General features: G+C 31.8%; 4 protein-coding genes across 6 annotated transcripts; 2 read left to right on the forward strand and 2 right to left on the reverse strand.

Moving 5' to 3' along the window:
- Positions 1–862: 862 nt before the first annotated feature.
- On the reverse strand, positions 863–7,107 carry RBL10 (RHOMBOID-like protein 10). 2 transcript variants are annotated; one of them, XM_083067621.1, is made up of 10 exons: positions 6,789–7,107; positions 6,649–6,705; positions 6,001–6,257; positions 5,466–5,520; positions 5,307–5,387; positions 5,130–5,226; positions 4,985–5,052; positions 4,385–4,483; positions 1,764–1,805; positions 863–1,240 (listed from the first exon to the last, which is right to left on the reverse strand). In XM_083067621.1, the coding sequence occupies exons 1-10, from the start codon at positions 6,954–6,956 to the stop codon at positions 1,085–1,087; spliced, it is 1,080 nt and encodes a 359-aa protein (XP_082923747.1). In that variant the 5' UTR covers positions 6,957–7,107; the 3' UTR covers positions 863–1,084. The 2 variants fall into 2 exon arrangements, with proteins under 2 accessions (XP_082923747.1, XP_020221451.1); XM_020365862.2 differs by lacking the exon at positions 6,649–6,705.
- Positions 7,108–7,516: 409 nt separating this feature from the next.
- On the reverse strand, positions 7,517–9,445 carry LOC109804092 (E3 ubiquitin-protein ligase RING1). Of its 2 annotated transcripts, none has more exons than XM_029272543.2 (2): positions 7,956–9,445; positions 7,517–7,806 (listed from the first exon to the last, which is right to left on the reverse strand). In XM_029272543.2, exons 1-2 carry the CDS (start codon positions 8,869–8,871, stop codon positions 7,718–7,720), a joined length of 1,005 nt encoding a protein of 334 aa, XP_029128376.1. In that variant the 5' UTR covers positions 8,872–9,445; the 3' UTR covers positions 7,517–7,717. The 2 variants fall into 2 exon arrangements, with proteins under 2 accessions (XP_029128376.1, XP_020221452.1); XM_020365863.3 differs by having other exon boundaries at positions 7,517–7,796; positions 7,956–9,437.
- Positions 9,446–13,004: 3,559 nt separating this feature from the next.
- LOC109804509 (plant/protein, putative (DUF3411)) lies at positions 13,005–17,713 on the forward strand. Its single transcript, XM_020366356.3, has 8 exons — positions 13,005–13,533; positions 15,178–15,342; positions 15,466–15,558; positions 15,639–15,754; positions 16,200–16,298; positions 16,387–16,692; positions 16,840–17,004; positions 17,159–17,713. The coding sequence occupies exons 1-8, from the start codon at positions 13,210–13,212 to the stop codon at positions 17,442–17,444; spliced, it is 1,554 nt and encodes a 517-aa protein (XP_020221945.1). The 5' UTR covers positions 13,005–13,209; the 3' UTR covers positions 17,445–17,713.
- A 511-nt stretch (positions 17,714–18,224) lies between these two features.
- Positions 18,225–24,419, forward strand: LOC109804168 (fatty acid elongase 3-like). Its single transcript, XM_020365956.3, has 2 exons — positions 18,225–19,221; positions 20,088–24,419. Exon 1 carries the CDS (start codon positions 18,431–18,433, stop codon positions 19,217–19,219), a length of 789 nt encoding a protein of 262 aa, XP_020221545.1. The 5' UTR covers positions 18,225–18,430; the 3' UTR covers positions 19,220–19,221; positions 20,088–24,419.

Here is a 24,419-nt window from a genome sequence, read left to right on the forward strand (position 1 = left end):
ATGGAGAGTTTGTCTATCAATCTATTAACAACTTTCAAGATGATTTTGAGAATATAAAGAAAATATTTCTTTCAGTAATTATTTTATTTTTCCCATTTGATAGATTATTATATTTTTTTATTATTAAAAAATTAAAAATAATTTTTTTTTATCAAATATAAGATTTCAACTTGAAACATTGAGAATTAAAAATCAAGTACAACATCAATTAAACCAACAAACATTAATTATTTATGTATTTTTAATTCTTTAAATAAAATATAGAGATATAAGGTATCTTAATTCTCCTAGTATTATGTAAGAAATAATTTTAAAAGTTATATTAAGAATTTTTTGTTTTTTTTTTTTAGAAAGAGCAAGATATTAGTCAATGTCTTGTAAATAGATGGACTAACTTATATCTTGCAACACAAAATATGAAGTGTCTTAGGTACAAATAAAAAAAATGACTAAAATACTTGATTAGACTATCATTAGGTCTTAATTTTCCATCAACTATCTCCATGTTACTTTCTAAGCATAAAAGGGTTAAGCAATTCTCAAAGTTATGACAAAAAAATTAATTACTCTAGTCAAAGTGGCTGGAGTGATTAAATATGATTCATTATTATATCATTTATGTAATCTTAACTAAAGTGGATGGAGTGATCTACAGCTTTAATAAGTTTTTTATTATTAAGTTGCTTGTTGAAACTTACTTTTAGATAAATAAATAAAAATAACTGTTACTTCGAATCTTACCAATATCTCATTTCTTAGGTCATCAACGAAGTAGAGTCTACCAAGCCCTAACTCAATGAAATAGTTAAAAATTTGAAATAAATACAAGTAAATCCCTTGTCGCAACATAAAAGGGGAGAAATTAAAAATAAAAATAAAAAAACTCAATTACAATTCACAAATAAAGTATCTGTGTAAATAATTGTTAGTATACAAAATGCTAGAGGTATCGAATAATAGTACTGCAACCCACCATCTAAATATTTTAAGAGAAGCTTATAGCAGTGTGAATCATTTTACAAATTAACAAAGAGTACTAATTTGTTATTTATTATGAGTTCCATTCCATACATAATAAAATGTTTTATTTCCATTGTTTAGGTACTCTTTTAATCTTGAAGAGTTTATACATTGGTGCACTGTCAATGAAAAGTCTCCTTCCATCCCTTGACGTAGATTCAAATTTCCATGCCGGTCCGATAAGCCATGATGCAACAATTCCACCAACAAAGCCTCCAAACTGGAACGTAACATGTTAAAGAAAGCAATTGCAATAGCAATAGAAAAGAAACTAAACCTAGGTTAAGATGGATTAATTATTAAAATTGAACATCAAGATCACACCAAGGACTACTAAAGAAAATAAGATAGTTATGCACTGAATATAAAGCTGATGTACTATTTTTGAATGAAAGAACAATCAATCTAGTCCCTGAAATGTCATTCTCCTAAATAGTCTTTAAACTAAAGAAATTATATAAATAGTTCTTAAAGTTTTGAATATTCATCAAGTTAGTCCATGGGTTGATATATTTTACTAACACTAGGGATTAATTTGAAGAATTTTCTAATACTTGAAAAATTATGTTGCATGATTTCTAACACTTTAGACACTACATATATAATTTCAGTAGTCTAAAGAATATTATTTAGGAAAGAGAGTCATTCTCCTGGCCAAATTGATGGTTTATTCATTTTTGAATACATATATATGCACATAGTCTAAGATGAAAATGAGATATATAAAGCAATGTTATACTTACATGTCCCCAGTTGTCAATCCCAGTGGACAATAGTCCGATAACCTGCACGAGAAATGTCATCATCATTAGAACACAAGAACAAGAAAAGTAGGTCACAGTAACAGTAACAGTAACCCTTCTACAGCTCAGTCCCATTGGTAAGTTGAAGGTAGAAAAAGTTCCTACACAACATTGCATGAAACAACACCACTCTTCTCCAGCACACATTGTTTAACTCTGAAGCATGAGTACTCGAAAATTCATGTCATACACATACTAGTTACTTACCCTTGTACTTACCCATACCTAGTACTAATTGGATACTTGTGGATACGTAGCTAATATGTACCCAAAACATTTCTTTTTATAAAAAAAAAGTAGGTACTTAATTTGGGTACAAATGAGTACTTTTTGTGTGCGTATTAAGCCAGTACCTAAGTCCAAAAAATAAAATCTAAATATGTCAATAAAAAATTAGATTTTTTATTATTTTTATTTGTTTTCAAATCTCAATTTCCATCCAAGAGTAACATCACACAACAAACAACTCGTCTACATTTTCATTCACCATATGTACTTCTAATTAATCTTCAATGTCCAAAATAATCTATTCAACTATATGATGTTTTCATGTTAATCTGTTCAACTCATTGTTGATGTTTTTACAATACAATTTTTATATTTTAGTATGGTTCAACATTCTCCAAAATTCAATCTGTTGCATTGAAACTTCTCTCACAACCATCACCATCTTCTTGTTGTGAGAGAAATTAGAACACATATTCTTTTATACATTATGTGAAAAGAAATAGGATTAATCTTAAAAGAGCTAAATATTTAGGTTTTTTACATACAGATCTTTGTCTCTTGTCAAGAAAAAGCAAGAGTTATACTCAGAGTGAGAGCAAAATGTGGGATACAAAATGTCAACCCCTTCAAATGAGTTGAGATTTTTGAAGTTATTACTCTTTCTCTTGATGAACCAAAGTTAGAAACAATTCTTCTTTTCATAGATGATGGACAAGGAAAAGAAGAGATTGAAACTATTAGGGGGCATCTAGTAGGGGACAAGGAAAAGAAGAGATTGAAACTATTAGGGGGCATCTAGTAGGGGAGAATTTTTTTCATACATATCACAATTCTTGGAAATTACAAATCCCGTGAATTACAAATCTTGTGAATCATGATTTGTGATTTTATGTGAATAATTAAAATCTGTTTGATTACTCATAAATGTTTATGGGAATATTCATATACAATTTATGAGAATTAAAGATTTTCATGTTTGATTACAATAATATATTCTTAAATATATAAATATTTTTTACAAAAAATATTCTTTATTAAAATAAACTCATTAGATATATTTATTTACTCAAATTTTATTACAAATATGACACCAAATTATTTTGAAAACTTACAATTAAAATTATTAAAATATAGAATTCAACAAAAAAAATAAAAAAATAAATGTTATATAGTAAATAACAAGTATAAAAATATATTATTTCATTTCATTCAAATAAAAAAAATATAAATAAATAAATAAGTGTTAACAAATACCATTAAACTATAAAAATAAATCAGACTTTAATAATATTATTAAAATTGACAAGATTAAAAAAATAATTAGATATAAGAAAGAGAGAGAGAAATAGAGATATGGGAGGGAGAGAGAGAGAGGGGAGAGAGAAAGGGAGAGGGATAGGGAGAGTGAGAGTGAGAGAGAGAGGGAGAGAGGGGTAGAGAGAATCAGAGAGACAGAGAGAGGGAGTAAGTGAAATAGAAGAAGAGAGAGAGAGATAGAGAGAGAGAGGAAGAGAGGGGGAGTGAGAGTGAGAGAAACAGAAAGAGAAAGAGAAATATGAGGGAGAAAGAGAGAGATTTTTTATTTTAAAAAAGGACTATGATCTTTTATATCCATAAATTTTTTTTCCTAATTCGGAAAAGTTGGATTTCTAACCCATGAGAATTTTTGTGGGAAAGTGGGATAAAAATGATTCCTAAAAAATTACATTTCTGTTTAAACATGGAAATAAAATCAAGATTCTCAATTTAAGATTATCAAGAAAGTAAAAATATTATGCATATCAACCATTCCCCTCAAATGTGATATATCACAATTAAAGTGTGATATCATAGTTTAAGAATGATATTATAATCATGTGTCCTGTTTATTTGTGATTTTTTTTTTAACATTTATACAATTTACTTAGATTTATATAATTAAAAATATAATTTTTTAAATTACATTAATCCCTAGATTTGAAAACTCACGTATCCCATACCCATAACCAGTACGGTACCATTACTACCGTACCCGTATGCATGCAACACAGTTGCTTAACGAAGCATATAACACATCATTATACAAGCATACAACACATCATTATACAAGCAGATTTGTACACAAAATTCTAGCAAATACCCTGTTGCTTACTGGTTAATTAAGAGCACATATTAATGTAAAAGCAACAATTTAGCAGAATCAGAAGTGATTAGAGATCATTTACTAAGGGAATGAGAAAATAAACCCTAACTGATGAGTAATAACTCATTCACCCGAGAACTGTCTAAATCTCCTGTAGTTCGGACACTAAAAACCTTTCAGTTCTGCTAACGCCAGGAATGAAAACACTTACCATATTGAGGACAATTACTTGTGCTATGTGCTGTAAACCTTCTTTACCACCTCCCACGATGTCTTTGTGCCTCAACACAAATACAGCAACCGATCCAACCTGAATCATTACAACTCCTCAGAAATAAAAGATAATAACAAAAAAGAGCAACATGTCAGTTTTCTACCTTCTCTATATGGACATCTTCAAACCAAGATAAGCATTTGTCTGAGAGAGATGGGTATTGGGAAAAAATAAAAGTAAAAAATAAAAGGATGACCGGGGTTGAAGACCACAAGGGTGAATCCTCAGCTTCTTCAACAGTCATTCCATTGAGTCAAGTTGTCAACTACTATATTATTTTACCCTATCTTTTTAAGGTGGATACACGGTGAGTGTTCTTGGAAATAAAGAGCAAGATATTGTGAAAGAAACAGTAACAATTGGAACTAAGCATGTAAAATGTAAATTCAGTCAAAACTACAAATTAGATTGCATACCATTTAACTTCAATTTAGGTCATATCTATATACGAGTATAACAATAAACACACCTCAGACCTCACCTATAAGGCACATGGTACAGAAAATTTGTGACAAATAAAATAATGAAAGAACTTACTAGTCCAAAAATCGCTCCTGATGCACCTACTGCAGGCATTCTGCAGAAACAGTAACTCGTAGCAGAACCTGATTTTCTTAAAGAATTAGAATACTTGGAGGTAAGCAATATCATCGGCTATGGTAGAAAGAATATGAGCAGTTACTTGCAATTGCGGAGATAAAGTAAACTGCAAGAAATCTTCGAGGACCACAGAAGCTCTCCACAGTGGGACCAACTGAATTTAAGGAATAACAATTTACCTGCAGAGAATTTGAAGTAATTTAGGATTAAGAAAACCAGGCATAACAAACAAACTTCAAACAACTAATTCAAACCCGACCAAAAGGTGTCCAACGTTTGCATGCAAAAAGGAAGATGTGGCAAGTCTCCAAAGTTGTCCTTTGTCAATGAGACTGTTTATCTGGTAACATACACAGCACACAAGTAAGGACTCCACAAAATTTAGGACATATATTCATATTCTTATTTGCAAAGTTACCTTCGCTCCCCACAATAATAGCTTGCCTTGGGTTGCAAGTTGTGCAATATAAAATCTGTGGAAATAATTAGTTAATAATGAGTCATCTTGCCAAGTTGTATGTAAATTTGCTAAAGTAGTATAACATCAGCTAGTAACATTAGATAATGAGTTTGTTTAGATAAAATTCTTCATCAATACTTCTAGGAGAAAAAAATAAAAAAGAAAAATGATACAAGTTTTTCCAAAAACTAAAATTAGTTTACGTATAACATAAGCTAATTTCAAAAAAAAAAAAACTCACATTAACTTCTCCATAATAAGTTTTTTAACTTGTGAATAAGCTGATTTTAATTTAAGGAGAAACTAATTTCATTTTTCCTTTTTATTTTCTCCTCTCATAAATGTTTAGAGAGAAGTTTATCGGAAAAGATCCAAAGCAACATAAAGAACCAAAAGTGATTGTACAACCTGCTGGAATTTACAAGCTCACAAACATATGCATACCTATAAGTCACAAACTTAAGACCATTCAAGGAAATATGCTAATACTCACAAAACATTGGCGGCAAGGAGAATATCTGTCCATTTCCTTCCATGAAATGGATTTTTTCCAGACTTCTTGGAGTTGGACATCCCGGCATTTCCAAAGCGGCCTCCATGTCCTCCCCCATTAAAGAAAGAGAAACTAGTTGAACATGAGGAAGTCAAATCACCAGTTGACTGCTGAAGATAATTCAACTCATTAAGCTGAAGGCATGTCTGACACCACTTATCCTTCAATCTAAACACATGAGTTAAAGGAGCTAGTTTCTGTTCAGAAAAGGGGAAAGTGGAGTCAGGGAAAACTTCCACATATCAAAACAATAAACCTAATGCCCAAATTCATACAACAATCTTAACTACATGAATTGCACATTCATTGGATTCGGTTAAAAACCAAATTCTGATTAATGTCCAAATTCATGATATACATAAAAAAAAATTAAAAAAATTGAGAAGCCACAAGATAAGGCTTCATCTACCAGAACAGAGCAAGTTCACTTTAATGAGTGATAAAAAATCGAGTACACATCTCAAACACCATAAGGGCATAACCTATTTCATACAACCACCATCAGCATCGAAAGTAGAACGATTCCAGTAACAGGAGGATCAACTACGCCACATGATCACAACAAACGAAATTCTACAAAAATTAAACCTTTTTGAAACGATATGATGCTTGTGACCTCCATCCCAATCGGTTCCCATAACATAACTGAGGAAAAGATAAATAATTTGAAATTTTCAATCAAACCCAACTCCCAATTTTTGCAATTAAATTGATAAACAAAAAGGGACCTTGAAACAGGAATGAAGAAGAAGCCCAAGGCGGAGATGGTGGGTGGCGCGGCGGCGGAGAAGGTGGCCGAAGTGGAAGCAGGCGGCGGTGGCGATGAGATCAAGTGGGTAAGGAGCTGCCTTGCAAACCGGTGACAGAAATGGCTGAGGCACACTCAATCCTACCATTCTCTTTACACTTCAGAGTTCAGAAACAACACAACAAAGTTTTTCGCAAACTACCACCATCTATGTTGCTTCTGCCACCGGTTTCCTTTTCATTTTCTTTTTCTTTTATTGAATTTAAGGTGACAATAAAGGTTTACTTACATTTTTTTGTCATAAGTTTTCTTATAAAATAAATAAATAAATTTTACAAGTAAATAAATAATCAGCTGAAAAATAAAAGCAATCTAAAACTTGTGGAGATATGTGCAGTGTATGCATTAATCGTCTTATCACATCACACATCACATAACAGAGAAACCAATCTTATATTAATATTTATGCACGGCATCATATTTATAGTGTAGCTTTTTGTTACATGACACGCACAAATTATATATATAACGATTAGGTTTTTTCCTCAATAAATTGATTAAATGGCTTTTCTTGTTTCTTTTTGGCTTTTTTTGTTTTATCTGCTAAATTTTAATGGAACCATAATTTGCACCTTATAGCATGCCCAAAGCCAGAAAGTTGGCAAAGGAATTACGCAAACATTCAGAGATTTATGGGCACAGAGAAGATTAAAAATAAATAAATAAATAAATAAAAATCCGGACACAGGTGAAGATCTCCTTTTGAAATGCAGTTCTTCACCAAGAAATGATGTTTTTTTCAAACAGAACTTGTGGGCACACCAGATCTTGTGTCTCTCATCCGTTATCTTGAAATGAAGTGCTCTGCAACTTTTACCTGCTTAATAGTGGAATAGTATTCTAATACAATTAATCAGGTTTAATTTCAGTATAAGATCTCACAGATGAAGCAGCTATATAACGAACAATGCTCGCCACCAAGAAATACCTGCAGTTACCTAACACATTTGTCAGCCTTAGGCATATATAAAGCTCATTTTGCTGAATGATCATTAAATTATTTCACATAATCATGTGGGAAAAAAAATACCAAGACAACAATTTAAGATTGTAAGTGAAACATTGTTTTATCCTAGATTTTGATTACCTCCACGACCACGAAGTCGATTCTCTTGGAAATCAAAGTAGGAACGTGTCCAATCTAGAACTGAACGAATAGGCCTGAAGGAAGCTAGTTGGTTCCAAATCCAGACGAAGCTGCTTGTAACATCCTCAAGCCCAAAATTCAGGTCATATTCATTTTGGAAACGGTAATTAACATTAGCATTAGCACTATCAACACCTTGTAGCTCATAGCGGCACACAGGGCACGTGTTGTGCATGCGCAGCCAAGGAACGATGCATTCAGAATGATAGAAATGCTTGCATGGCAACTCTCTAGCTTCCATATCAAGCTCAAACTCATCTTTGCAAATAGAGCAATTGGAGTCACTCGCCAAATGTGCTTGTGTCAGCTTCACCATTGGCAATGCAGCAATGGCTGAGGATGTTGCTGGAGGTGGCCCTGGCCTATTATTGTTCTGAATCACCCCATCAATGAACTCATCTAGTGTGTTATTATTTTCATCAAAAAGAGTGTGAGTGGTATTTGGAACCAAGTTTTGTGGTGGGGAAATAGGCCTAGGTGGACGAGTTGGTCTTGAAAATCTGAGTGTAATCCATTGAGGATCTGAATTACCATCATTTTCTTCTGTTTGCCATTGTGTAGTGGTTGTGTTGTTTTGCCTCCTTAAAGGTGGATCAAGAATGAGGGCCAAGCCATGCATGAGTTGAGTGGCTGGTGAAGGTTCCAAGTTATTTGGCACGTTCATGAGAAGCCTTGGCCTTGAGATATCAAGCTCATAGCGAAGTTGGTGGAAGCAATAGGGGCACAAAGAACCAATATCATTGTTTGTGAAGGGTAATCTCACGGTTCTCTGGCAATATAGGCACCAGAAATAGTGGAAAGTTCTTGTTCTTCGAACACCGTTCACAACAATACGAGGACGGCCTGTCTGAGACATGTGTGTTGGGATGAAAAGGTGGTTGTGTTTTGAGGAAGAAGCAAGAAATACTTATATGTGGTTTGGTTTTCATGAAGGAGAAAAGAAAAAGGGTGCATTCGTGAGAGGGATGGCCTTGGATTGGAGGCACAAGAAAGGGATTCCTTTGCCTTTGTTGTTGCTGTTGATCTTTGCTTTGGTTCATCTAATGACATGCTTGCTTTTCTTCACAAGGCAAAGGATACTTGAAAGATAATGGCAAGTTACACAAGTTAGCTTTTGGTTTACTTTGTCATGCAATACTATATCAATGGATAACAGCCAGCTTTTCTTATTGTAGATGCCCCAATAGCAATCCTAGATGCAAAGTAAGGCAAAATTAGATCCTCTCCTGCCTCTTCAGCGCACAAAATAAATGAAGAAACAGATGCAGAGTGAAGAGAATAAAAATTAGCGGAAATTTGAAGAAAAAGTAAAGAGAGGCCAAATGATAAATGGGTGATGGAAAAAATGCTTATATAGGAGAGAATTCGGATTCTTACAATTCCAATTTTTAAATGATTTTAAATATCTCAATTTTATAAAATATTTATCCATCAATATAAAATTCTTTTTAAGTTTAGGAAATTTTAAAATTACAACGTTACATTAAATAAATGACATAATAATTTATCTATTTTTATTATTTTTATAAAAAAAATTAGACAATTTAAAAATATAATTTTACTTTATGAAAAATTATTTATTATATCATTTATTTAATATCATAAAATTATGAATATAATACAATTTCAACTGTTCACATAAATATTTAACAATCATAACAAATTATAGATTCTATAAAATTATAAGAAAGAAAAAAGTCTCTTTATAAAAAAAATATATCTATAAATGTGAAAGTTCTTAAAAAGAAACACTCTCCTTTAATTTACCTATTCCCTTTTGTGTATAAAGCAATTTTCATTAGAAGAAACTATTTAATAGAATTTTGGATAATGTCGGTCTAAACTTCAGGTAACAGTAACCTCATTTGAAATGTTTATTTTTATTTTATTTTTAAAATTAAAACAAAAAGCATTGACTTTGTTCCATGCTAGATACATACAAAGCATGTTGATATTCTTCGCTCTTTTTATTATTTTTTTTTCCTTCTTTTATATTTTTTCTCTAATGGCTGACACATTGTTATTTTCTAAACTTTTAAATCTTTTTTAAGCTTAATTTGCCAAAAAGATGGCTACATTAGTTTTGATCGAGCTCTATGTTCTATCTGTTCATTTTTAATTTGCTCTAAATTGTTTTGTAATTATAAGTTGTTTCAGATCTTCTTCTGTTGCCATGATATTATTACTGCATTGTTTTATAGTTCATCTTATAGTTTGTGGGCAAAGAATTTACTTCATCTTATAATTCAATTTGGTTTTCTTTATTTTATAAACTAGTTTTTGTTTTGTTATATAATCCTAAGATACCCATCAAGTGAGGTAAAGTTTTCATTATAGTTTAACTTCTAATTTGTTATACCAAGAGGGTGAAAATCCTGTTTTCATATTTTTGCTACCCATCAATTTATTGGTGGATGGGTCCATACTCGTGTATGAGACTTGTTGACCTTATCTCAGATTTAGAAGTATACATTCTGAAAAGAGCCACAATGGTGTAACTTGCCAAAATGTTTTAGAAATGGTTGTTTCTAGTTTTTTTAAATAAAAATGCAAAGTGGTGTTTTTCCATGATTCTTTCATGGTTGCAATATTCTGGTTTACATTTGAAAAATGAAAGTACAGAAAATTGAAGGAATTTCTATTAACTCAACATTTTTCTTTTCTTTTCTAGTGATGATTTTGAAAAAAAAAATAGAAAAATGTTTATGACAGTAAACTTCACGCTTCAGCAATAATTAAATAAACTTCACAATGGAAATCGATTTTATTTGAGTTATAAATCAAGAAAAATATTTTTATGTATTAAGGTTCCTTTTATGAATGATTTGTCCATAGCAATAATAAATAAATCAAGAAAGATGTATATTAAAAGTTAAGAGATAGTACATACCTTCTCTACAAGTTGTAATAATAAAATAAAATAAAAAAATATTTTTTTATTACATCTCAATCAAATAGACAATTATTATTGTTAAGTTTGGTTTATCATATTCATGAGTTCTTGTATTCAACTTCAAATAGTCTTATTTAAACAAATTGAAATTATATTATTAACAATATAATACATAATTGAATAAAATTATTCAAAATATGTCATGATGTTTAACTGTTCATAAAATGATACTAATTAACTTTTGAATCAAAATTTGTGGGGATTAGTGTTGTAATAAGTGTAGAACAAATTAAGAGATCATTTAATTGAAATTGAACCATTAACGACTAACAACTGAGCAAATAAAATTCATAATTTTATGGTCTACTTTTAATTAAATGTTTAATGTTTAATGACTCAATTTATTAAAAACATACATACAAAAATAATGGCAGGAAATCATGTTAAACATCTTAAAACATTGATTGAATTTAGGGTATGTAAAAACAATGATGAGATTTTTGCAAGATTTTGTTGAAACTATATAAAAATTTCTAAGTAGATTTTTAAACTATTTTTTAATTGAATTTTTTATTAGTTTTTTTATATTGAGTACTTAAAGTTTAATCCTGCCACCACAAGAAACAGTAGATTGATAAAACTAAATCTGAAAAATTCAATTAAAAATTACATAATTAAAAACCTAATTAAAAATATTCTTAATTTAAGAACATATTTAAAAAGTAACAAAAACATTATAAATCAATTGAGTAACTATACCAACTTTAATTTATAAATTAGGTTTTGATTAGAAAAATAAAAATAAAATCTCATTTAACTAGTGTCATAATTAAAATGAATTGTTATTGCTTTGATAAATAAGGAAAATATTTATATAAAAAAATCAATATTAAGCACTCATAATATTATCATAAAAAAAATATTCGTGACATTTTCTTTTTAAAAATAAATCAATTGCAGTTTTTTTTTCTACACGAAATAATTGTATTTCATTTGAAATAAGAACATGAATACATGAAATGAAATTGAATTCGTAACTGCCAGCGTACAACTTTAACGCTCTTGTAATAATAAAACTATCAACTAAGTTTTGAGTTTAAAAGAACATGTTTATATTCATTTTGTTATATTTTTTTTTATATATATCTATAAAGTATTTTACTTTTATGATTACTCAAAATCACTTATCTTTTTTATTGTAAATCACCTGAATTCTATTATTTTTATTTTTTATAAATAAATATATAAAGATGTAAAGTATAGGAATGAAATAAATCATAGTCTTATTATTTTAAAAATTTTAGTCTAATTTATTAGTGTATTTGAAAGTTTATTTTATATTAATAATATTAAATAAGTTAATAAATTTAATTTTAAGTAGATTTATTTTGTATGATAAAAAATATTTTATTTTATTAATATTAAAATTTTGAATTTAATTTTTTTTATAAAAAAAACTCATACATATCCATGTGCACTAATGCACATTTTAAAATAAAAAAGATAATTTTATTAAAAAAAAAATTCTAAATTTTTTTTATATCTTAATTGAAAGAAAAAAAAACTATGTAAAAATATGATTGTGAGAATTTTTATTTTGATTTCTTAATTTTGTAAATGTTTAAGTGTTATAAAAATGTTAAAAATATCGATAATTTGATTTTTTTATATTATAGTTTTATTTATTTATTTATATTATTAATATATATATATAAATAAATTATAAATAAATAGATTAATTTAATTTTTTTTTATAAATTTAAATTTAATCTTTTTTAAATAAATATATTTTTATAAAAGTTTAAATCTAGATTTTTATTAAATATATTATGATAGTTGAGGCTTTAAACTAGATAAATTATAAGTTATTGTTTAAAATCTAACCTACTTTCATCTCATATTTATGTACCTCCTCTCTATATTATTAAAATAAAATTAATTGTCCTAAACTCAATAGAAATATATTATTTTTCTAACTTAGACTTAATGTTTTTTGACACCAGGAATTGATTTTTTTTAGCATAACACTTTCATTACAATTTACAAATATAACAAAATTTGTGGACAATGATGATTAAAGAATTGGGGCTGAGTGAGGGCGAGTGAACTCAGTGGGTTACAAATAACAGAAAAGAATTGGGTTTTGGATTGGGTTGTCCTCTTCTTCTTCCTTGCATTCGTCTTTCTGTATGCCCTCAGCCCCCTCTTCAGTTTCTCCCACTGCAGAGTCATGAAAACAACCATTCACTCACACAATTAGGATTCTCCTCTTCTATTAGGGTTTTTCATTTCCACTCAACCATGCTTCCCGCACTCTCTCAGTTCAAGATTAATCATGTCGGGGCCAAATCGCCCCTTAACCCACTCCCCACGCTCCACCGCCACCGCGTCTCTGTCCTGCGATCGCCATCTTCAACTTCGGCCGTCGAAACTATCAAAATCACCGCTTCGACATCCTCCGGGGTCGAAGCCGACACCGCCTCTCACCTCGAGCGCTGTTTCAAAGCGCCGGTCGCTTCCCAATCGCCCTCCATGAAGGGCGGCCAATACGGTGCACTTGGCGCCGTCACCTTGGAAAAATCCAAGCTCGATTTGACACAGAAACAAACCAAGTCAAGCCCCGAGGTAACTCCCTTCTCTTTTTTTTTTTTGGTGGAATTAGGGTTTAGTTCTTAATCTGTGGTTGTCATGTTTTTTTATCGCTGAATTGTGGATGAATGTTTTAGTTGTGTTGTTTCGATGTTTACAATTAAGTTAGACTAAATATTAATTACATGCGAAAATACTGGGGATGGAAAGAGTTTCTGATAGAAGATTATCTCACAGTTTTACTTTCACTAATTTGCTGTGTCCAATATTTGTTTTAGGAATATTCAAAATTGGATTATCATCTGTATGAGAAATAATAACATTAATTATTATTTTTTATATGTCCAATACTAATAGTGTCTATTATTACTTTCACCTTTACTGATGAAGAAGATGTGTTTGAAGAACTTAGTTATATACTGGCTTAACATTATTAGCATAAAGGATTACCAAATTACATGCAAGAAATATCAAGATCACGTTGGTCTTTTCAATAACACTTTTGCTGTCCTCTTTGGTTACATGTGTTGTGCTAGAGCCTAGAACCTTAGTAGTCAATATTACCTTTTTCTTCTTCTTCTTCTTCTTCTTCTTTTATTTTTTTTATTTTTTTATCTCTATTGCATCACCCATTATAAGACTGTTTTTTATCCTCTGTTCTGTTCTTTCTCTATTAATTCACCATTATCTTTCCTTTTTTACTTCATTACTATGATTTTATTTCTCTTAGATTCATGGTGATTGTGTGTGTAAATTGACTTATCATTTATCATGAATTTCTTTAGTTTTGAGTATTTATTTGTAGTATACATTATTTAACTTATATTGTAATTTAAGATAGCGATCATCTCCCGCAATAGCACTTTCAGTGTTAGCTGCTATGCACTGCTATTTGAGATTAATAATTATGCCTAGAACCATGTGTTATGATCCGACATCAGCGATAGCGTGTTCAGAATTTCTTATTTGAAAGCTAAAAGTTTTAAAAGATAATAATCTAATTATCATTGTTTAAAATAATTTTATCTTTAATAGAAAAAATATTTTACAAAGAAATTAGTTAACTGATTAATCAATATAGTTTCTCCTTCTTTGATGTGCTTGATTGTTGGAAAATGTGAATATTTTTTTTCTGAATTCTTAGCTAATTTTTGAGTTTCCATTTTTTGCTGTTGTCCCCTCCCTTTGTATCTTATCTTCTATTAATATTTAATTTTTAGCTGCATAATCTTCTCACCAGAAGTTATAGAGAGAAAATGTTTGCATTCCTCCTAGATTATACCCTCAACTTATTAACTTGTAACAAGAATCTATACAGAACTAGACTAGTCTGTGGGTAATGTTATGCAGGACTCCTTTAAGGTTGTTGATTCTGAATGCATAAAATGACAATATTTTGTTTGATAATAATATTTGGTTTGAATTCTGTTTGTAAATTTTCAGTCTTGTTTGCATGCGACCTATATATTTACTGGGTGGTGATTTTGATTTTGAGTTCTTTTTTATGTTATTATTATTAAGTTAGTATCTGGACATTTAAAATAATATTCCTGAACATTTAGTTTTAAAAAAGCTCAATGGAACCATGCAGTCTACGTAGATGACTTCACTTAGTGGAATAAAATTTGTTGTTGTTAGTATTTTCCATTTGGGAGTTCATTTTCGTGCATTTGTTTGCAGCTAGACATTGGGGGAGGTGGCGGAGGTATTGGAAAGAAAATCAATCATGGTGGTGGTGATGGAGGTGATGATGGTGGTGATGATGATGATTACTTTGATGACTTTGATGATGGTGATGAGGGAGATGAAGGTGGCTTGTTTAGGAGACGGATACTTTTTGAAGAGGTTAGAAATATCATTCATTCGTATAAGAATAGGTTTTTTACCCTGTTTATGAAACATACAACTTTTTATTGCTTTCATTTAATGTTTCTTAAAGAAATGAAAATCATTTTGTCTTTGTTGAAGCTATTCGACCGAAAATTTGTGGATGCTGTGTTAAATGAGTGGCAAAGGACTATGATGGATTTGCCTGCTGGGCTTCGGCAAGCTTATGAAATGGTACCATGTTTTTCAGGTTACTTTTACATATTTAGGCTGTGAAGCATAGGGCTAAACACTGACTGAAATTTTGCTTTTAGGGGTTGGTTAGCTCAGCTCAAATGGTAAAATTTCTAGCAATCAATGCCAGGCCAACCACCAGTAGATTTATTTCCCGAACACTGCCTCAAGCACTATCAAGGTCATTCATTGGCAGGTAATTTGAATTATGTCCTGGTTGTCTTAAAATATTATATTTTATTCAAATATAAGAAAATTTGGAATCTTTTACCTTACTTATAACCCATATTTTTTCTTCTGAATTATTTGAATTTTTATTTTTATTTTATCTTTAGGGATTTCATTTTAATTCCAGTAATTAATTAGATCATAATTTGGATTAAGGTTTTTTATCTATATAGACAGTCATTGTGAACCTTATTCAATTTTCTGGGCCCTGATTAATAATAACTTTATTTTAGAGAGAATTTGAGTTTGAGCTGGAAGAGTACTTTTGCCCTTTGTACCTAGAAGTGTGCTATAGGATTTTTTTTCTTTCCCACATTCCCGTCAAATGTATTGAACTTTGAACTTTCTTTTTGGAGTATATTTTTTGTATATACTACTATCTCATTCTCATACATACATCTTTTATTGCACAGGATGCTTGCAGACCCCGCATTCTTGTATAGGTTTCTATTGGAGGAGGTTGCAACAATAGGTTCCTCGGTGTGGTGGGAGTTAAAAAATCGAAAAGATAGGTGTGTTATGTATTTAAAATAATTTGAAAGTTTTCCTGTTGTTCTTAGTGGTGAATTAGAGTAATAATTAACTTCAATTTGACTCTAGGATAAAGCAGGAGTGGGATCTTGCACTTATGAATGTGCTGACAGCTGCAGCATGCAATGCACTAGTTGTTTGGTCCCTTGCACCTTGTCGATCATACGGGAACACATTTCGGTTTGATTTACAGAATACATTGCAGAAGCTTCCAAACAACATATTTGAAAAGAGCTATCCACTTAGGGAATTCGACTTGCAAAAGAGAATCCAATGCTTTTTGTTCAAGGCCGCTGAGTTGTGCATGGTTGGTTTGAGTGCTGGTGCAGTACAGGGTGCATTGTCAAACTCTTTGGCTAGTAAAAAGGAGGGAAGGTATGCAGGGTTGAAACCCAACCTTATGTTCAATAACTTTCAATTCATTTAATTGTTTAATCCTACAGTTTTACCCATGGTTGGTCAAATTATAAGTGCTAAATATTAATTTTATCTTTGCATATGTTGTGTCTGAATTGTTTGCAGATTATCTGTGACAGTCCCAAGTGTGAGCAGTAATGCACTTGGTTACGGTGCTTTTCTTGGAATTTATGCTAACCTGAGATATCAACTGTTATGTGGGTTTGATAGAGCAATGATGACCCATTTTGATGTTATAGGAGTTGCCTTGTTCTTCAGCACAGCATTCAGGTGTGCTTTTTTCCCTATCAAATTAATTTTTCATCAATAATGTCAACTCCGTTTTACCACTTCGTTTTAGCAGAAGTTACGAACAATTTGATATGGTAGAAGGATGAAAGTATTTTGGAAGTTGGTTTTGAGCACTTACTCCAAATTTATGCAGGGTCTTGAACGTTCAATTAGGAGAGACATCTAAGCGTGCCTGGCTCGGAGTTGAGGCAGATCCACTGGCTCTATCAGATGATCTCTTGAAAGTGTACAACAGGACGTCTGAGAATGTGGAAAAGCCATCCTCAAAATGGTTTATATCAAAGAATGCAATTGTTTCTGGGCTTGGGCTCCTGGGCATCAAACAAAGGAATGCGGATGGAGCTGGTGCAGAAACTTCAGCTCCTAAAGCTCGTCGAAAAAGGATTGTTCGGAAGAAGGTTGCTGCGGGTTCTGCTTAGTTTCTTCCTGATATAAACGTAGTCCCGGTCCAATTTTGCAGTCTGTTACTTCTGGAGTGTCCGTAGAGGTTTACTGGCTGCTCCACTACTAAATCAGGGGGTAATTCGTGGACCAACATTTTTTTATCACGTCAGCTAAAATTTGAGGAGGGTTTTGTTTTTAAATTTTGTTAGGAATTCTTATATTGATCCTTTGTGTTTTTCTATCTGATTCTGTACTATATATTTTGAACCTTTTAAATAAAGTAGAGCGAGTATTTTTCCCCCAAGTCCATGTAACTTCAATTGAGACTCAAAAATACAGCTCTTATATACTCTTGTGTCGATTCAGTGATCTTATCACAACGTACAGTTGATAAAAAGAAGTAAAATCAGTCTGATAGATGCATTATAAAGGCGGTGATAAAATTGTAAATGAAGCTCACTTTTTTAGCGAATACTTTATTTGTGAATCGAGTTAAATAGGCACTTTTTATCCAATTCCGATTCCTAATGCAAATTCATATTCTCTTTTTATCTAGTGTAGTAATTACCAGGATTGGATGACGTAGTAGCAGTTGAAAGAAAAAATGATTACTTGTGTTTTATGATTTTATAAACTTCCATTTTTAGTTTTTATATTTAAAAACGATTTATTTTGATCTTTATGTGTCATTTTTATTTATTTTAATTTTTTTTGTCTATGATTTCAATAACAAAAAATAAAGTTTATAAAATTATAAAAATTAAAAAGATATTTGAAGCTAAAATTAAATATTTTTAATTATAAAGATTAAAAAGTGAAGTCGGTACAAAGGAGGACAAAAAAAAAAGGATTAAAAAAAATAACTAATTGGGACCAGAAAAAATAATGAAGAAAAGGTAAGTAATAGGCAAGTTATAATTAAGAGTTAAAAGAGGGAAAGGGAGGAGGGTGGTTGAAATGAGTTAAAGTGAATGAAGAGAAGGAGTTTGTGAATGTGAATGTAATTGTTATCCATCGAGAAATGAGTTTGGAGTGGTGGGTGGTGAAGCAAGGTAGCATCCTGAATTTCACATGGAACCCCCCTGAAACCCGAGGGTCCTCCCCTCTCTTCCTGGCTCTGTCCATTCTGACATATCTGTCCCTCACTCTCCTCCTCAGCATCCTCCCTCTCCCAGCCATCCCTCCCCGCCTCCTGAAGCCCATCGCCGCCCTCCACAACCTCATCCTCCTCCTCCTCTCCCTCCTCATGGCCCTGGGGTGCGCCCTAACCCTCCTCACCCACACTCCACACCTCCGCTGGGCCCTCTGCATCCCCCCCAACACCAAACCCACAGGGCCCCTCTTCTTCTGGGCCTACATCTTCTACCTCTCCAAATTCCTGGAATTCCTGGACACCCTCCTCATCCTCCTCTCACGCTCCATGAAACGGCTGTCGTTCCTCCACGTGTACCACCACGCCACCGTTCCCCTTATGTGCTACCTCTGGCTCCACAGCTCCCAGTCCCTCTTCCCCATCGCCCTCCTCACCAACGCCTCCGTCCACGTCATCATGTACGCCTACTACTTCCTCTGCGCCCTCGGGATCCCTCCCTCCTGGAAGCGCGCCGTCACTCACTGCCAGATTCTCCAGTTCCTCTTCAGCTTCGCCGTTTCCGCTCTCATGCTCCACCACCACTTCTTCGGACCCGGTTGCTCCGGTATCTCCGCTTGGTGCTTCAATGCTCTCTTCAACGCCTCTCTTCTCGCCCTCTTTCTTCATTTTCATCTCAACAGTTATGCAACAACTACCAACAAACACAAGCACTCCTGAATGTAACTATTACTCTCCCTTCCTCCTACTTTTCACTATCTCTCTTTCAAGCTCCGCACTATTTTCTTTCTTTATGTTTCATCCAATGCAATCAAATTATCATCATCAATGTTTTTTTCTCAACCACCAGCATCCCCTTTCTGGAATTGGAGAAAAATACACTAAAACCATTCGTAAAATGAAAAATATTGTATGGATAATGTAACTCACATTCTTACACCACTCAACCACTAAAATATCAATCCTCCCATTTTGTTTAATGTTTTACATTCTAACACACAATTTAATTCATAAATGGTACTCTAGGTTTTATTTTATAAAAAAAATTATGTAACTTTTTTATATATCTTTAAATCTTTTATATTCTCATTAATAAAATTATAATTATTAAAAAATCACATTAATTAAAAATTATAATTTTATATTCACCGACTTCATTAATAAGTAATCTTGAGTGAAGATTTGATCGAGTGTTTTTAATATATTTTTTTTCTAATCATATTTTTTCATTCATATCACTTAATTTCAAGATTTTTATTTAATCATATTGATGACTTATTGATAAATAATATAATAATAATAACTAAGGATATAATAGAAAAAATATATATTTAATGTCATATTAATATTTTAAAATGACAATTAAATATAAATAGATAAGAATTATCAAAACTAAAAAAAAAATAATAAATTGTAACCCAAGGTGGTATTTTATTAAGTTATAAACTCAAACATTCACATGACTTCATCAACCAAATTATGTATATTTTTTTAGTGAAAGATAGAGAGAGAAAAAAATAGTATATTATATCATGCACCCAACTTATTTTGTCATACACTCATTATATATATTTAATAATGCACGCAGGAAGCAATAAGATGGGTGTAGGAAGTAATTCCCGTTGATAGAAGTAGACATGGGCCAAGTGACGTGAAAACATGCAACCTAACCTATTTATCAAGAACATCAAGCTTGGTTTTTTTTAGAAAGTCTTTTTAACTAAAAAAAAATTGTACTTTAGACTTTATACTAAGTTGAAAGTCCAATAACATGACCAACAACCAGTGTTTTAAAACCCGGACCGACCCGGCCGGTCGGACCGGTTGGACCGGTGGTCCAGTCGGTCCGAGTCTGGAGTTGGATCGGTTATGCAGTCGACCCGTTTCAAACTGGATTGAACCGGTCAATTTTCCGGTTCAACGGTGAACCGGTGGGTCAAATCGGTTCAACCACTTTTTTTAATTTTTAATTGAACAATTTTAGTCCCTCGAATATCATAATAGTATGATTTTGTTTTGTTTTTTTTTTTTTTTTTGCGTTTGAGGCCCAGTTTGGGTGAATCTGAGAAGTGGAACGGGCCGTTCTGGAAGCAGAACGGCCTGTCTGCTTAAACACATAGAGTGTTATTTTTGAAATTGGAACGGGTTCAGAACGAGTCGTTCCAATTTCAAAAATAACACTCTATTTGTTTAAGCAGAACGGGCCGTTCTGCTTTTGGAACGGCCCGTTCCACTTCCCAGAAACGAAAAAAAATTTAAAACAACTCAGAATTCGGTTCCCCGGGAACCGAATTCTGAGCACAAAAAAAAATTAAAAAATTTGAAGCTCAGAATTCGATTCCCGGGGAACCGAATTCTGAGCATGAACAGTGATTGGTTATAGTTGAGTAAATAATGTTATATAGATGTTACTTTTGTAATATTTTTTTTAAAAAAATATTATTTATGTAAAAAATTCATATGGTGTTGTGTTTAACGCCCAATATTTTTAAGTTTTGAAAAATGACTAATTAAAATAAATATGTCCATCTCATAATTTGTTGTTATTGTTATCGGTATTTGAGACAAAATATTAGAGAAGTTAAACATTTTTTTTTTGGGTAAATAGAAGATAAATAAAATAATACAATTAAATGTTATCAGATTTACAAGCCAATTGAATAATAACAAGGAGGAAATCAAAATTTATTTATTTTTCCCTTTCTGGGTTCATTTCACGGACTCATTAAACGGAGTGTTTTGCATTTGAACTAGTATTGTTTTTTATCCGAGCACTTTAACTAGTATGCTCAAACTCTTGAACAATTTGCTAATTGTAAAAAAAAAATTCAAGTGGACCTAACTTGGATAGTTCATAGAACTTATATATGAGACATTTAGATAAATATTTTTTTAGAGTTATTTACTTATAAAAAAGACTTGTGAGTTGGGACTCCTATAAGCATTATTTAATGTCGATGAATTTCTTAATAAAATTTATCAAAACAATCTCTATTTTGTGTAAGTGGTTTACTCAATAAATAAATCATAGGAAAAACAAAATCAATCATGTGAAAAATAATTGTATTTAGAAATTGTCAGTGTATTTTATTTTTTTACGTTGGACAAAATATTTTTGTGAAGGGTGCAATTGATTATTTGGGAAATGATTTTTCAAAAAATTTGTATGGAATTAAATTATATCTCAGTTATACTTTATATAAAATAGACTCGTAAATATCATTTTGACCCGACTCTCTCAGATTTAAAATATACATTAAAAAAATATTTTCAACATATTTATATTGTCAGTTTATTTAAATTAAATTCTTACGAATTTACTTTTTTAACAACTCATTTTCTTAAAATTTTATTTGCCTCATTTTTCGTTTAAAAATAATGCCTAAAATAAATTAGACAAAATAAAATTTTAATTTATTTTGATAAATTTCATTATCCATTTTATGGTCGATACTATCATTGGGGCAAGCACAAGTAATTATGTAGTTATTTATCCGAATATATCCCATTTTTTTGTGTGGCAAAATATGCTTGACCCATTAAGCCAGCCAGGTTTAACCTAATTTTAGGTAGTTGGATTGGGAGTATTCAACTCACTAGCCCATTAATTTGTCCCATCTTGTTCATAAAAAAAAAAAAAACAAAAAAAAAAAGGTTTGTATTGTAACTGAGTGTGTTAGCCTACCGTGTTAACTATTTTTTTTAAAATTAAATAAAAAATAAAACTAATATAAGATTGTTTCATTTTATTTTGGTACGAATGAAGTATTGTGTTGAAGATCTAATATTTTAAGTTCCAAAATTTGACAAATAAAATAATACAATTTGTTGTTACTGATGTTGGTATTTGAGACAAAAACATTAGATAAGTTAGATAAAATAATACGTTTAAAAACTATTAGATAGACAATTCTATGGGATAATGACAAGTAGGAGCTCAAAATCATTATTGTTTATATTTTGAATTTTTGAAAATTTTAATTTTGGTAGAGTTATAAACAGGCTGGATTAGATCGAATTTGAATGAATTTGTTATCTAATTTGATCAAAATTCAACTATGAATTGGGTTAGGTTTGTGTATTATTATTTGGATTGAATTGAATTAATTGAGTCAAATATAATTAAATTTATTTATTTTATATAAAAATTAAAATATTTCATAATAAATACAAATCATTTGATATTTTATTACAAATGCAACAATATCAACTCATAAAGTAAATAATGATACAAACTAAATTTTAAAAATAAGTTTGTTAACTTGCTACATTGTTATTAGTTCAAACAACTAACATTAATACAAAATAAAATTAAAAATATTTTATAATGTTGTATCATTACAATACTATCAAAACAAAAATACAAAATCTGTTACTAACCAAAAGTGGGGTTGATCATTGGGTAGGTTCAGTCGAATTCGGGCCTAAAAGGTCCAATCTAGAAAAATTAAGGTAAAGAAAAATTAGCCTATAACTTATCATTGGATTTTCGATTTAGGTCAGGTTTGGAATGGTTTGGTTATGATTGGGATCGGGTGGCTTACTTCGAATTGGGCCTAAATAAAATGTATTGAATCAATTAATTAGTTAGCAGATGATAAACACACCTCCACTCTCATATAAATATACCTCCTTTTTTAAAAAAAATATATAAAATATCTAAATTACCCTTAAAAAAAATAAAATTCCTAAATTTTCATCCCGTTACCCGTTACCCGCACCCCACACCCCCTTCCCTTCCCCGCAGCCCCACACCCCACACCCCACACCCCACACCCCCATTACCATGAGCTTCACGAGTTCAATGTCGGAGGAGTCGAGGGCCCGCCTCATGCGACAGATTTTCTGGTCCTCGAGGTCGAGAGCGGCGTGGTGGTGGTGGTGCGACACTAAGGAGCGGCGCGCCAGGGAGGATTTCAGCCGAAGCTCTTCGATCTTTGCCACGATGTCTATGGGGAGGTGCTTGGCGAGAACCTCCGGAGGAAGACCTGATTTTGCCACCAGGTGAGAACAAGTGGCCCATAGTTGCTGCATGTCTTGCTTCCGAGATGCCAACAACACCTTCATTACATCCTCGATCGAAGCTTCTCTACCATGCTTGCCAATTGTTTCTAGTAACACACAAAGCACGCGTGTGAGCATGAAAGAGAGTTTGCTATATCCTCCTCCGGAAAGAGGCTTTAGGAAGAAGGAGGGTGGGGGGTGTGGGGTGTCCTCCTTTGGTTGCAGTTGTAAATAATGTATTGTATGTTGTAGATTATGCCCAACAAGAGGTAAGGAAATATGATAAAGAAAGTTATTCATGGATCACTATTGGAAGATTACCTGACCGGATAGTATCGATGAATGGCTGGGGATTAGCCTTTCGTGCATGTGGAAATCGTCTAATTGTTATTGGTGGGCCAAGAGCTTTAGATGGAAGGGTAATTGAGATCAATGCTTGTGTCCTTGGTGAAGGTGAACCACAGTGGAACCTGTTTGCTAGCAGGCAATCAGGGAGCTTTGTGTATAATTGCGTAGTGATGGGATGCTAAGGTGTATGCTTTTGGTGAGTAGTGCTATATGGATTTCTTCTGAATGGAATTAACATTCTTCACTCTCAAGGAGATGCTTCTGGCTCATGGGTAATCTCTGCCCACTTTTTGGGGGTAAATGTTTACTCCTATTTAGAGTAATAGATACAGTTTTAGAAGGTTCACAGATCTGAGTCTTTTCATTTTAAATTATCATGATGGCTTGTCAAATGTTGGCACCGTGACTGGTGAATAATTAGCTCCTGGTACATGTTGGGTTGCAATCACCATTTTCATAAGTTCAATTGAAGCATTGCAGAATTGTAACTGGTCTCAGATTTTGTCTTTTTTGCTTTCTCTTGTCTTTTTTAAATATGTATTCTAATTGTCTTTGGATCTTCCCAAAA

The sequence above is a fragment of the Cajanus cajan genome, chromosome 1 (assembly GCF_000230855.2).
Source record: "Cajanus cajan strain Asha chromosome 1, NIPB_CcT2T_4, whole genome shotgun sequence".
NCBI classification, from domain to species: domain Eukaryota; kingdom Viridiplantae; phylum Streptophyta; class Magnoliopsida; order Fabales; family Fabaceae; genus Cajanus; species Cajanus cajan.

Coding starts and splice junctions, on each gene's coding strand:
- RBL10 (XM_083067621.1), bottom strand. CDS start 6,956: ATGGTAGGATTGAGTGTGCCTCAGCCATTTCTGTCACCGGTTTGCAAG. Junction 5,521..6,000: donor CTCCTTGCCGCCAATGTTTT/GTGAGTATTAGC, acceptor TTATTTCCACAG/ATTTTATATTGCACAACTTG. Junction 4,484..4,984: donor CAGGAGCGATTTTTGGACTA/GTAAGTTCTTTC, acceptor GTAATGATTCAG/GTTGGATCGGTTGCTGTATT.
- LOC109804509 (XM_020366356.3), top strand. CDS start 13,210: ATGCTTCCCGCACTCTCTCAGTTCAAGATTAATCATGTCGGGGCCAAA. Junction 16,299..16,386: donor TTAAAAAATCGAAAAGATAG/GTGTGTTATGTA, acceptor ATTTGACTCTAG/GATAAAGCAGGAGTGGGATC. Junction 17,005..17,158: donor TTCTTCAGCACAGCATTCAG/GTGTGCTTTTTT, acceptor AAATTTATGCAG/GGTCTTGAACGTTCAATTAG.
- LOC109804092 (XM_029272543.2), bottom strand. CDS start 8,871: ATGTCTCAGACAGGCCGTCCTCGTATTGTTGTGAACGGTGTTCGAAGA. Junction 7,807..7,955: donor TCGACTTCGTGGTCGTGGAG/GTAATCAAAATC, acceptor CAAATGTGTTAG/GTAACTGCAGGTATTTCTTG.
- LOC109804168 (XM_020365956.3), top strand. CDS start 18,431: ATGAGTTTGGAGTGGTGGGTGGTGAAGCAAGGTAGCATCCTGAATTTC.